We start from the raw sequence: 14,628 nt of genomic DNA, 5'->3' as shown, positions 1-14,628 counted from the left end.
AGCAACATTTAGTAAGAATTACTTAAATCAGCTAATCAAAAACATGTTCAATGACATTAGGATGAAGTGGGCTCTAGAACACCTAAGTAAAGTTATTTTTCTTGTGCAAATCCTTCTGTAGAGAGAAAAGCAAATATATCCCACTGTGATCTATATATTCTAAGCTCTCTGCTCCTTGGGCTATTGATAAGTAATTCCTGGAAATCCTTTGTTATTCCATATTTCAGGCAAAGTTCAACTTTGTTCTGGTGGAACAGGTTTTCACAAACCTCTTCTACTCCTATTTTGGTGGCATAGCTGAGACTAGCCCAAAGCTTGTGTGATAGCTGCTGGAGCAAGGGCATGCATTAAAGCCGAGCTGCCTTTCAGCTTGCACCCAGCCTGCAGGCAGAGGGATACCTGTGTTTTGTTCCTACATTAGTCATTGCCCCCTAAGAGGTGAATGCCCCATCTGCAGGGCTGCCAGAATGGCTAATACCTATCAAAAATTGCAGAAAACCACAAAGAAAGCAGATCTGTGTCGTAGTCGTTGTCGTCCCGTCCCCCCCCCCCCCCCCCCCCCATCTCAGAGCCCCCAGACTGCTGTGCCCAGCTGTGGCTGCTCACTTGTATTGTTGTGGGGATGAGGAGCCCCAGAGAGGGACCCACTCCTCTACCATGCCAGAGCCCCGCAGAGATGTAGTCCTGCCCCAGGGAGCTGTCAGGCCAAGATCCCACACCAAAAACTTTAGTCAAGCAGCCGCAGGCTCAAAACCGTGGCTTAGCAACAGAAGTAATTGTCCAGAGCAGGGCTTTTCTCCAGTCCCTTACAGGGCTGCCTCTTCTCTGGCTGCTGAGGCGAGGGGCACTCATCGCACTGCAGGGCACATGGCTCTTGCCTGGCATGGGGCAGCACCGCCTCTGCGTGCCACAGGGATGCCCGGTCTTGCAGGGGAGCTGTGGGATGAGCCCATTCTGGTCACAGAGGTGGCATGGCAGCAGTGGTGGCACCTGGGGGTGGGAAGGGAGCTGCAAGGAGTCAAGGTTATTTCTTTTTATAATCACTCATATAAAGTTTCCTATAGGTTCCCCAGGTTTTAGGGAGTTGCCCAGTCGGGGGACACCCCCCACACACACACGCCCCACACCCCCCCCCCCCCCCCAGAAAGTCTCTCTGAACTGCTGCCAAGACAGAAATTGGGGTTAACACCCCGTTCTCTGCTGGGGTCCCTGGGGAGATGCCACCCCACCAGAAAGCCCTGTACATAACTGTGTCCTGTGCTGTCCTGACACCACAGGAAACATAAGCCCACAGAGTCCATACTCTGCATCAATCCCCCCCGGTGCTGGAGAATTTCATGCAGTTTACATACATATATGTATACACACACACATAGATACTTATTTCATGTCCCTTCCCTTGTTGTCTGTTGTTGGCTGGCACAGTGCTCACACACAGGAGGGTACTCAGGAAGCATTTGAGATTCTGATAGTAACATGTGTGTTTAGTTTACAGGGATGGAGGGGCAGCTTTTTTAAGTGTGTGTGAAGAAAGAGTGATAATTAGTACGTGTTTATTGAAGTTTACCAGCTCTGTAACTGGTTTTGTTTTTTTTCATAAAAGGGTTTCTATTTGCCAGCAGACTTAATTCCTCTGTAATTATGTTCCTAATGCAGGAATCATTTGGCATTTATTTGCCATGATAAAACTTACCATTGCATCTAAATTCAATATGAAGATTTAAGTGTATTTAGGAGACCTAGATGAAGACCTGAAATTAAATATCCCTAGTTTCCTTTTCTAAACAAGGCAGATAAATGCCAGTGGTCAGATCCACATGTGCAGCTACTCCTTTGAGCAGTGGCAGCTGCATGTGCATACTCAGAGAGAGATGGTAGCCTTTCTGATGTGGGTGACTCTTTCAGCATCTTCTCACTGCCCTGCTGTGGTCCAGGGCACTGGTCCTGTGGGTGATGCTGATGGCTGACACTACTTTGTACACCTGAGCAGAGAAAACACACAGCTGAGGAAAAGCTTCAGTTGTTAAGATCACCATCAGCCATCCCAGTTTGCTGTACAGCTTGCACTGGTTTTCAAAATGTTTGCTTTAATAGCTGTGGTAGCAGGATGTTGCTAATGTAGCTTTTTTCCACCTGCGCTGGTGCTCAGGAACAGCCCAGGCAGCAGATGTAGGTCAGCACAGCTGGAGCTGGGAGAGTTCAGGAGACCACATCCTGGCCCAACGACACCACTGTACCCAGCCCTGCCGTGTTCAGAGGAGACTGGATGGGTAAATTGGCTATACTTAATTCATATAGTTAAAACAACGAGCCTGGGAAACACATCCCATGACTGCCTAGGGGTGGGTGAGCAGCTGCAACTTTGGTAGCAACATGTGGATGTGCTCCCAGGACTGGTAAATGAGACATAAAATGGCCAAGCGAAACACTGACCAGCACGCAACAGGGGTGATGCTGCTCCCAACGTCGTTATTTTCTCCCTAGATGTACTGAGCATCAGAAGCATGCACTGGTAACAATTTTTTTTCCCCATTCTTTCTCAGAACTCCTCCCAGCAGGCTTAAAATAGCTGGGCCAAGATAATCATTAACTACTTTGACGTATTTCAATGGGCACAGATTGGGAATTCATAAGGAGAGGACAGAGCTGGAACAGACCTGCACTTCTCGTTCTTCTCCAGCAGTATCAGCCTCCTCGGGGTAAAGCCAGTTCAGCCTGGCCTTGCCCGTGCTGCTTCTAAAGACAAGCTCCCATCACAGCCAGAAATAAGGAAAGAATATTTATATAGAGTTGCTTAGTACACTACTTTTCACAGAAGAGTAATATATAGGGAAGATATTTCATCCTTATGTTGAGAGGGTTATGGCTGAAGCCAGAGCACCATTCCCTTTTTGTAAACTCTGATCTTCCACCTTTGACATCGTCCTGGTTTCAGCTGGGACAAGTTCATTTTCTTCTCAGTAGCTGGTACAGTGCTGTGTTTTGGATTTAGTATGAGAATGATGTTGATAACACACTGATATTTTTAGTTGTTGCTAAGGAATGTTTACATTAAGTCAAAGACTTCTCAGCTTCTCAGGCCCTGCCAGCGAGAAGGCTGGAGGGGCACAAGAAGTAGGGAGGGGACACGGCCAGGACAGCTGACCCGAACTAGCCAAAGGGCTATTCCATATCATAGAACACCACGCTCGGTATTTCAACTGGGGGGAGTTGGCTGGGGGCGGCCGATCGCTGCTCAGGGACTGGCTGGGCATCAGTCAGCAGGTGGTGAGCAATTGTAGTGTGCATCGCTTCCCCCCGCCCCTTTTGGGTTTTATCCCTCTCTCTCTCTCCTTTGCATTACAATTATTATTATTAATTATTAATCTTAATTATTAAATTGTTCTTAACCCTCGAGGTTTTACCTTTTTCCTGACTGTTCTCCTTGTCCCGCTGGGGGTGGGGGGCTGTGAGCAAGCAGCTGCGTGTTGCTTAGTTGCCAGCTGGGGTTAAACCAAGACAGACATAAACCCAAATTTAGACTTGTATAACAACAAAAAGAAAAGGCAGGTGCCCTGAGTCCAAAGTCCACTTAGTTGTTTCAGGGGAATAAGATGGTACTGAGCAAGCTGAGGATGAAGCTTGCAGCCAGGGAGTGTTTCTCTGTTGCTGACAAAGCAGAAATGCTGCTTAGGCTGATCCAAGTGATGGGATGGAACTTTACAAAGGAAGATTGCAAAAATAGGTGTCGGGAAGTACACCCTTCAAAGGGACTTTGGAGAGCAGTCCCCAAAGTGAATTGGTGGGAATGCTGTTGTTTGGAGCACTGGTGAAGATGTCATGCAGAGCCATCTTCTACAAACCTACAGAAATGGGCACCGGGATTTGATTTCCATCTCTAATTGCTGTGATCTGCACCTCATTTTGGGCTTGCTTTTGTGTCCATGAAGCTTTTAGCAGAGGTCTCTGTGCAGAGAATCCTTCATGTGTATCACAGCCAATGGACTGCTCCTGAGCTCGCTGTACAGCCGCCTTCTTTGCTGTATAAAGGATTTATTCCTTTAATATGTCCCCGGTGTTTATTTTTCTGCTGGTACAGGAGTGCATGTGCATGTGTGTGCTTGTGGCAGTGTTTTATGAATGCCTGCTGTGGACAGAATTGGGCTTCACAGTATGCAAAAATAGCTGTGTGCTGCACACAAGGATGTAATATTTCACACGGCTGGAGAAAATGTGATAAATCAGGGTTTTGCTGGATTTGCAGAAACCAAGAAACTGGGGGATCCATCTCCACAGTTGAGTCCTGAGCTCTTGCAGGAGCTGGCAGGACTGTCTGTGCCAGAGCATCCCAATTAGGGAAGGAGAACTGGGTCCCCGTGGTGGTGTGGGATGTCTATGAACAGTCCTTGGCTGTGAAGAGGCAAGCACGGATTTCAGGCTCATTTATTACAGAGCCCAAGAAGCCAACGTGAGTTCAGGCAGCAGCTACAGCTTTTCTCTTCTGCCTTTGCTTGGAGGTTGTTGCTCTTGGTTCCTGCTCCGTTCTGCCCCACCCCTGATCCTTTATCACCAGTGCCTCCAGCTGCTCATTAGACAAAACCCAGGTCCCTCACTTGCCATTTTGAGCCCTGCAGGAGACCTCAGTGTGCAGCAGGGTGGAAAGGCAGGGATGCTGTAGAGCTGGGATGTTTCTGCATTACCCGTTTGTGCTGGGCTCACACTTGTGTGCTGAGGAGTGAAGCTGCTGAGAAAATAAAGCACCAGGGACTGAGATGAGGAGGGTGGACTAGAGGCACAGAGCAGTCCTTGTATCAAGCTAGCTCTTGGTGTGGAAGAGGTTTAGTGAGCGCTGCCAAATGTCAGTGCTTCTTCCCACATGCACCTTCCTCCCATCTAATCCTTCTCTGCTTCCCTTCTTCTGGCTTTTCCTGTCGCACCTTTCCAGGTGAAAAAGGTTCATGGATCCTACACCCTCCTTGCTCCCCCTCTCCCTTTGCATCTTCTCCGGTGTCTAATGAAAACAAGTGACAGGTAGAGGTGAGCCTGGTTTTGTAATATAAAAAGTTATTTACAGTTTTGTTAAAATTTCATGGAAGATGACATTTTTAGGTCACCTAGCCGAAGCAAATGAAATGATTAACATGTTTGCATTAGGCTTCATAAAAAAAAAAAGTATCGCTCTCACCCGGCATGGTACTCAGTTCCTCAGGTCCTGAAACCTGATGTGGTACCCTGAAAGGTAGACAGTTCCCTACCAGGGTTAGCAAGATCAGGATCTGGTTTCCTAACCCAAGGTAGCTGGCATGGATGTCTTTTACTGTGCCCAGCAGCCTCAAACACCAGGATCTGTTTTCCTGGTGCTCTGTCAGTGGTAATGATGGGGCTGATCTCTCCCAAACACTGAAAGTATTATGCCAGCCTTCCCCATCCCATAGATAGTCTTATTCTGCCTTTAAAAGCTTTTAAATCTTGGAGCACAGCTAAATACACTATTGGGGTCTATACTCTGGCTTTTAAACACTAAGAGATAGAGAGTAAAATGTAATGGCTCTGTTCTTCCCTAAATAAGCAATGGCAAATGACTGTAAAATTAGTTCCTGAGCATGTGTGTGCAGAGAGGAATTCAGTCCCACCGTGAACAGGATGATAGCAGATGGATCAGTATAATGCTGGGTTTTCCTGGATACCCTGTTTAAAGCTACACCAGAAACAAGGGAGCGAGCCAGGAGGCTCAGTGTTTTGGCCGCCCGTCATAAAAGCCAGGACACAATTTGTTCTCCATCTTGCTTGCTTCTAGGCTGGAAATAGCCAGCCCTATAGGCAACGCAGCAGTATGACTCACTTCTGGGACAGACTGTCTGGGAGAAGTGGATGGGGTGGGGGGGTGGGGTGTAATTTTGAGGACCTGTGCCCTGCCAGGCTATGGCTTCACAGGGACCTGGACCCAAAGCACACCCCTGCCACCCACAATCAGATTCTTCAGTGCAGCGGCATGGGGAAGGCGAGTGCTGTGTCTAGTGCAGCAAACGCCCACTGCCTGGCAAGTCCTGGGATGTACCGCATGGTGCTGGGCTCGGTCCAGCTCCCGGGGAGGAGCGGCACCTCCACAGCTGGCACAAGCTAGCCTGAGCAAAAGGTCCGAGGGCTGCCATGTCTGTGCTTGAGGTAGCCACCCTGGGCTGAGCAGGCCACCAGTCTGCTCCCTTGCAGCTATCCCCACCAAACCTCACCTTCTAAAGCAGGTGAAACAGTGGCATCTGGTTGCCAACAGAGCTGTGTCCAATGGTTATGGTCTAGTGTGGAACCTCTGGTACTAGTAAGAGTTATGTTTGTCTAATTTTTCCTTCAGCAATATTAGGCATCTTTTATCTACCCAGCTGTCTCTTTCCACAAAAAATGTAGGACTCAAGTATCTGAGACTGTTACACTCCAGTCAAACTCAGTTCACATCAGCTGAGAATTATTAGAGGGAAAATGGATGGAGGCAGCATTACCTAAGCCAAACCAGGTCAAAAGGAACAAAGAGCAAATGGGTGGATGATGGAGCTTCTGCCATGCCGTGCCTGTGGGAGGAGGGGAGCCTCATTGGTGCTGTCTCTCTTTTTCAGGGGGAGTTGCTGAGCCCGTGTCGATGTGATGGATCAGTGAAGTGCACACACCAGCCATGTCTGATCAAATGGATTAGCGAGAGAGGCTGCTGGAGCTGTGAGCTGTGTTACTACAAGTATCACGTCATTGCCATAAGCACAAAGAACCCTCTGCAGGTAAAGGTACTAGAGACATTTCAAAGTCTATTTTTTCCCATTTCTGTTTTTGTTTCTGGGAGCAAGTGAATTCTACCTGCATGGGGTTTCCTTCCCTGTGCACAGCGATCTATATGTCGGAGGCACTTCAAAAGGGTTGTTGGGGGTCCGAAGAAGCCCCCATGATTTGCTTGGTGATACCAGGGGCATCCTCTGGGAGTCTGCTTTTGCTGTCCTTTGACCATTCCCACATTCACTTGCCTCCTGTTGAAAATGCCAGTGTGACCATGATAGTGCTGTAACACCTCACAGCCCTTCCAATGTGTTCACCCACTGGAGACCACAGGTATGCCACTGTCTCCAGGGGCGGATGAGGATGGAGCAGTTACAGAATTTGCTACAACGGAGCACACAGTCTGTGACAGAGCAGTATCCTGAGGCTCCACGTGTCTATAGTTGTGCCATTAAGCCTGATCTTCTCCTGCTGAGCCTCCTCTGTGTTGGCATAAGGGGCAGAGGAGGCAGATGGAGGGCTCTTACAGCTCTCTCATCTTGCCACCCTTTTCACTTCGCTGCTCCCCCGTGATCAAATACATCCTGGCATGGCACAAGGGGTGTTGGCTCTGATGCTCTGATCTCTCCAAGCCTGATTCTTGGTGGACATTTACAGATGTACACACAACAGATAAGGCACATCTTGGTGTAAGTGGCTCTGAAAGGCATCAGAGGACCCACCTTCTTTCTCTTCTGAGTTCAAAAGCACTGTGGTTTAATAAGCCCCACTGCAGGCTGGTAATTTAAAATCAAGATTCAGAATGGGGAAGACTGTGTGACTGTTAAAAAAAGGTATAAATTATCCTTAATAGCTATTGATTTATTTCTGGGGCAACACCTGAAGATGAATTAATTGCTGAATGCCTTTGCTGAGCACCATTAGTGCCTTGGATGTAAGGAGAACATAACATCCAGGCACTACTGCTTAATTAGCATCATCTGGACTGGAGACATGTTACAGCAGCATGCTGTGGTTTAGAGACTGGGGAAATGTCTGTAAGGATGTTGGTTTGTCCAGAATCTGGTGGAGGGCTTTGGCTCTTTGCCGGTTGCTCTGCTTTCTAACAGGAGGCAAGGATTTGCTAGTGATGGTGCCCAGTTGTACAGCAGTAGAGGGGGAATGGAAACTCCTGCTCTCCCCTCCAAACTGCAGTCTCTGTGTATCTTTTTCCAAGCCTGAGGTCACTAACCACAGTGAGGAAACAGGGACAGCCATTTAGGACTCCAGACTTAAATGAAATAGCGAAATTAGTGGAGCATCCTGGGGAAATTTTGCTAGGGGCAAGGAATAAGACTGCCTGCTCTCTGCAAGTCCCTACAGTTCCTGATTCAATTTGCCTTGTGCCGTGGGCTGGAGAGATCAGTAGTTTCATCCCAAACCCCAGACCCAGGGTGTTTTAATTTCCTGGCTCTGGTAACAGAGCAGATTGATACACAGGAGGAGTGATGTGGACAAAGCAGCATTTGTTTGTTTCTTGAAAGCTGGTCCATGAGTGCCCTAATGCTCAGATTAGGGGTGCAATCCTGAGCAACACTGAAGGTCTGTGGGTGCAGATTTGTGAGTGCATATGTAGCCAGCACTGCCTTTAATGAATAACCTCCAAATGCTTCCAGAGACTCAGGACAACAGGTCAGCGATTTTCCTCCTGCTCCTCACTCAGCTAAAACTTGTTGGAGCTATCCACAGACAAGCTCCCCTCCCCCACACACAATTCAAAAGCCTGTGCAAAGCATTGCTCTTTCTGGGCTCCTGTGTTAGAAAGGGGCCTGATCTGCTGGCCTTTGCCACCAACACAAAAACTGAGTGGCAGGAGCAGCTGAGTTAGAGAGCTCAGCTCCAGGAGCGAGTGTCCCAGAGGACCGTGCAAAACCTGGGCTCAGAGGCTTTGTGTTGCTGGCGTAGCTTTCACAGCACTTCTTGCAGAAGCACTGGGAGATTTGGAGGGTGGGAAGAAGCAACTGGAGTGAAAAGCCACTTGATCTGGAATAAATGCAGCGTGTATAGATTTACAGCTGTGTGCCCGGGTGTCCTGACTGGTGCCAGTACAAAGGCATTTCTGGGAAGCAGATGCTACACTTCAGTAGTACGTGAAATCCCATGGGAAGTGGCTGATGTACCAGGCCTGGACTTCCCACGAGGACTAAGAGCTCAAGCCCCCCATAACCCATCACCATGCATGTCTCTTTCCTCAGCGGCTCTCACCAGCCTCTGATGCTGGGAAAGGGAGGCAGAAAGGACCCAGGGGCTGCGATGCCCTGACACTATGTGCCATAACGTCTCGCAGCACGTGCGGGCAGGGAGAGCATCCTTTCTGCTTGGTATTCACCCCACATGTGGATAACAGGGGGCACCTGGACATACAAGCATGTCTCCAAAAGTAAAGTAATAGTCCCTGGCCTTTCTTCTTCAGGGTCTGCTGGAAATTCTGCCCAGCTTTATTCTTACTAGAAAGCTCTGAATTTCTCAAGGACAGATTCTTGAGTGCAAAAGCTGTAGGAAGTAATAGTTGTCTGTTTATTCCAGACAAACTGTAACACAGGCAAGGACCACACAAACCTCACCCTGTCAAATGAAACCTGTTTGGGTGATGCTCTGAGCCTGGCTAGATTTTGATGAGCCATGTGGCCTACCTAGCCCCTGTGTCCTCTCCTATGACAGACCACTGGGAAGCCAAACCCAGGCAGCTGGCAGGTCCTGGGCTCCCTGAAGCACGTCCAATTGGTCTGAGCAGAGCAGCACATCCAACACCCACATGTTCTCTGGGATCTGCATGTTTCTCTGCCCATTTTGACATCTGCTGGGCATTTTTTGGAGTGCCTAGGAGCACAACATGGGCCAGATGTGTGTGGAGAGTTGTGGTATGGGCGGAGAAGTTGCAGCTGAGGGAACATGGTTCATGCATAATTAACACAGACTCCTTCCAGCCTTCAGGCTGTTATGATGCCTCATACCAGAAAGAGGCCTTTAGTCTGGTATTTTGGCAGAATTAACCTCTATAAATTAATACCACCTCCCCCCATCCCTGGATTGAAAGCATTTAAAATGAAAGCCTTAAAAGTAAAAGCTACACTGCAAACCCACAGAGACTGGGGGTTTAAGGGTTTTGAACAACATGAGAGGTGTCCGGCCAAGCAGCAGCTGGGCAGCAAATAAGCAAAAATATCCCACCAGCTGTGAGCAGCCAGAAGATCCAGAGCTTTTGTCTGACCACCCATCCATCCTCCTGATCTCCAGTCTGCCAGTCACCGAGATAGAAGTCATGGGCATGGAGGCTTTAATTGCTCCTCTCCATTATGATATTTGTGCAAAGCCCATGATTTTGAAAAGGCCCTGAAAACACAGAGTTTCAGAAGCATGTAATAGTACTGCGGACACCCTGGTGCTGATGCATAGTGGACTAAGTACCTGCCATGATGGGACTCTGCAGTGAGTTTCATCTATACAGCTCCTTTGTACCTTCTCCTGAACCACATCCACTCTGATTTTAGCAAATCAAAAATCCGTTTGAACTAACCTTCCCAGACCTACAACTGCCTGCAGCCTCAGTGAGTTCAGCTCTGCTTTACAGTCATTACCTCTGACTCTTCCTGTATCGAGGGTTGTTTCAGCTCCAAAAATCCTCAGTTATCCAGTGCTGGGGTTGGCATCCAGTCCCAGTTCTTTTCCAGCTCTATTTTGACTGTGGTGATGCTCCCTTAAGAGCTGATGAGTGCTTGTTTACATGGCCTCTTCATCAGGCCACCCACACCTGCAAGAAAAGTGGCTGAGGTGCCCAGGTGTTTGAACTTCAGCGTGAGCTAAAAAGCTTGAGGCAAGTTCACTGATGTTTACTCGTTGTCCCAACCTGCTGAATCACCTGTGTTGAGTATGAACTTGGCTGGTCCCTGCTGAGCTCCAGCTGTAAGCAATGGGTGCAATCACAGCAAGAGATACTTCATGGCTTGTGCCTCGTAGCAGGGGCTTTGTAGGATACCCATACTGTAGCCTGACTCTTACCAGATGCTTTGGCACGTGGGGGAGAGGGGGTTCATTACTGCACGCTTCCATTGCGTGGCCCTATCGGGCCCTCCTTCCACCTTGTTGCCTTTCCAGTATCTGAATAAGTGACAGCATCTGTAAATGTGCAGCAGGAAAGCTCTCACAGCAGTGGCAAAACTTCGCTTGGTGAATTTATAAAAAGAAAAGCCATCCTCGAACAGATAATCGAGGAGGATGGCCAGGGCTTTAGGACACCAGCGAGGAGAGAGCCAGACTGAAGCAGTGCTGGGAATGGTCCACTCCAAACTTCTGGGAAAAACCTCTGCTTGCTTGTGATCCTGGGTCTGAAAATTAAATTGCTGACTAGCACAGCTCAGGATGTTAATGATACGTACTAAGGGGACTTGTCAGATACAGCAATAAAAATAAACTGAACTGCCTGAGGCAGGCATGGGGGAGCTCTCAGAGGAGTGTAGGAAGGCTTTCCCAGTAAGCAAGTCTTCTTTGCAAGCTGCTGCAGTAAGACATAGATACCTTCTGCAGGCAAATATCTGCCTTGGATCTGCTCATGTTAGTGCTTGGGAGCCTTTGGAGACTGCTGGTGCCAAAGAAAGTGAAATACAGATCAGACCTTTAATACTATAGTAATGACATTATTAATCTGCGTTACATTGGCAGTGGGAGTTTTCACTCACAAGCCTCTGAGCAGAAGCACTGAAGCAAACAAGGAAACAGGTTTGTCCCAAGTACAACACGTAGGTTATGAAACAGTGCAAGAGAACAAGAGTGACATGACTGGCCGGCACCAGTCCCAGCTTGGACTGTGGCTAAGGTCATCACAAATGTCAGACCTGGGCTCCTAAGCAGCCCTTTCTGAGGCATCTTTGTTGCAGAGCTTTGCAATTTGGGGGAAATGGGGAAATGGCTAAAATCAGTCCAAGAGAGCTTGGTGTTTTGCATGTGCACATCTGGGTGGTGTGCCAAAGCACTCAACCAAGGGGGATAGTAGCAGAGCTCAGACAGACAGCTCCTGAGTGAATGAGGACATTTCTTCAGAATGGTCTGGAGGGATGGAGACCTTTTTCCAGCACAAGTGGCAAGCCATCGCAGAGAGCTGCTTGGGCACACTGTGAAGCCATTGTAAGCCCAGAGCTCACAAAGCTGCTCCTGTTATCCTGCAGAAGCCTTTAAAGCTTTCTGGTCCCACCAAGTCCTTAGTTCTGCCCTGTTTAGTGCTGGCAGAGCATTCATAGAGCTTTCTACCTGCCTAAAGGTCACATTCCTGATTGACAACCTGGATGATCTGCCAGTTATTAAAGGTGCACTTCAGTACAGCTCAGCGGCTACCTGGAACTCAACAGTCATTATCAGATGAGGAAAAAAGGGCTCAGTGTTAGGTTTCTCCCCACAAGGTGGGATTGCTTGACCCTGTGACCTTGCTAGAGTTTGAACATTTGAGCTGGAGATTTGGAGGGAGGGGACTGTGTCTGCAGCCAGGCATTCAAAGAGCTTTGGGGGTTTCAGACATGCCAGTAAAGGGATTCTGCAGCATTGCTGAGACCTTTCTTTGCAGCTCTAGTAGTGACCCAAGGACAATAGGGTCATCTACTAAATCCCTGGTCTGTTGGCCGTAAGGGTGGAGAGGGGTTAGGAAAATGGGCGATATTTTAAGGGCTGTTACAAAATTTGAGAGGCACAGTGTAGTGATTGAGGCAGGCTCCTGAGGCCACCAGTGCAGGGACACATCAGGCCCAGCTCCTGCAGCTGAAATTCATCAGCACGTTCCACCTCTGAACAGCTCTTCGACCCTTCTGTCTGTGCTTTCACTGAGTAATATGCTTTATCTTCTGTCTCACCCTTTTTTTCTCTGTGCAAACCTCATACCCTAAGATGTGTAGCAAAATAGAATTAAAAGATGAAAAATAATGACTGTGGTTATTGGTGGCTCGGGCTAGATGTGGGATGCCAAACTGCAGTTCTCAGAGTTGCCAGAGAGGAAATACAACATTTATTACTTTTTTCTTTTTTTTTTTTTCTGGAAAATATTAAATTCTTCTGCAAGCTGGTTATTTTCCTCAGTGTTCAGCTCTGACCCATTTACCTCCTTGCCAGAGGGTAATCACACCCCAGTGCCACCTCCTAAACAGAGTCAGGACTGCTGCTGCGTGTGTCACTGCCACTTAGTGCCAGATGCCGGGGGGGAGTCTCCTACCCCCTGGCACAGCTGATGGACTCCAGCCTCTTCATTATCACCAAAGTGAACCTCCTGGAAGCTGCCGCCAGCTGAGCAGCATCAGGCAGCGTCCCTGCCTGTGCTTCAGCCTCTCTGTTCCCAGCTGAAGGGAGCGGGGTTTGAAGGTTGCATTTAGGTGTAACTTCTCTGTGCTCTGAGCCCCATCCCCTTTGACAGTGTGTTTAGCCCTGCACCTAAGCCTCCCTGTCTCTGCAAAGCAGCGGTGCTGGGTGTACGTGGCTGCTAGCTGTAGAAAACAGCTCCTTCTTCTTTTCCTGTCTTTAATTGCTGCCTTGGAAGAACCTGTTGCCACCACAGGCCTTGCAGTGTGCCAGACAGATGGTGAGGAGCCAGTCCATTACCTCCTCTTGAGAGAGAAATGATGCAGAATGATTTGTCTGGCACAGGCACACGCAGGTCAGCGTGGGAGACCTACAGTAAAACCTTTTGCATAGAGCACCAGGCTCTCTGCACTCCCACCCCTCAGCATTTGCCAGAGTGACTGGAAGAGGAGATGAGATCCGGGGAAAGCTGCAGGGGTGAAAGTGCAACCCCACACACATACTCAACCTCCCTCCCACCACATGCCTCTAGCCCTGGACCTCCGAGCTGACAGCACCAGTTGCAGATTTGTCCTGCATCTGCTTATGGTGCTGCTGAGAATGAAGCTGAAGAGCTGATGGGAGGACAGCATAGCTGTTGATCCGCCCCTCAGAACCCAGTTCTGGGGGCAATGGGTGCTGGGTGGCTTTGCTCTGTATTATGTTAGGAGAGGAGCTGCACAGCAGTGCATCTCCTGTGGACTCCAGCACCCCTGCGTCTAGCCTTGACTCGCTGCGACTGGCACCACCAAGCTTCCAGCACTAAGAGGAGGGCTGTTCACTACCTCAACTTCTTTGTGGCACAAAGGGGCCACTTGTGTGGCTGGATTTGGTGCAGGCGTGGAGCAGGTCAGGCTACGGCAGAGTGGGAACAAGCTGCTGAAGAGATCACCGAGTGTTCCCAGTGCTCGGTGTTTGCCTTCGGCTGCGCCAGCCGCTGGAGTGGACGGCAGGAAGGGGACTGGGGATAGCTGAGCCCAGGAGGGGGACTGGGGTTAGCTGAGCCAAGTCCTGCTTCAGCAGGGAACAAGCTCTCTCTCTGCTCAGCAGCCTTATGGCCATCTACTCTGTGGCCAGTGATGAAATAAGCTGGTACTACTTACCTCATGGATGCTGCACATCCCTGATAGATGGTTTGCGGGCTGCCTGCCCTTGCAGGATGTAAGCCAAGGAGCAAGGCTGGCAGAGGCAGATGCTTCAGCTCACCTCTGAGCCAAGCCAGGCAATCTCCTTCCAGTTGCAACCCACAGTCCTCAGTCTCAGGCTGAAGCTCCTGTCTGTTCCTCTCCGAAGGCAGCCCTTTGCAGGAGAGTGCATTCGGTTCAGGTGTTTGGTCATTGGACTGGTAGCAATGCCATGCATGCCTGTACCAGCTCAAGTCACCTGTTGTCCTTCTTGCCCTTCAATCAGGGTTCAAAGTCCTCCCTGCCTCCCAAAAAGCACTGGTAACTCCCGGCTGGCCTGAGCATTAAAGGGGGACCCAGCAACTGAACTCCTTTCTTACCCTGCAAAAGGATGGACCAAGGCTTGATGGGTGAC

At 49.1% G+C, this 14,628-nt stretch overlaps 1 protein-coding gene across 1 annotated transcript in view; it reads left to right on the top strand.

Annotated features, from left to right (window-relative positions):
* The window catches only part of MARCHF4 (membrane associated ring-CH-type finger 4), a 102,263-nt gene that overhangs the window by 66,155 nt on the left and 21,480 nt on the right, over positions 1-14,628 (top strand). The window contains exon 2 of the mRNA XM_040604848.1: positions 6,588-6,743. Coding sequence (XP_040460782.1) covers positions 6,588-6,743 — 156 coding nt within the window. The remainder of the gene's footprint in view (positions 1-6,587; positions 6,744-14,628) is intronic.

This window comes from Falco naumanni, chromosome 8 (genome assembly GCF_017639655.2).
Source record: "Falco naumanni isolate bFalNau1 chromosome 8, bFalNau1.pat, whole genome shotgun sequence".
NCBI classification, from domain to species: domain Eukaryota; kingdom Metazoa; phylum Chordata; class Aves; order Falconiformes; family Falconidae; genus Falco; species Falco naumanni.
The sequence above is the reverse complement of the archived record's forward strand: the minus strand, read 5'-3'. Positions and strand labels throughout refer to the sequence as shown.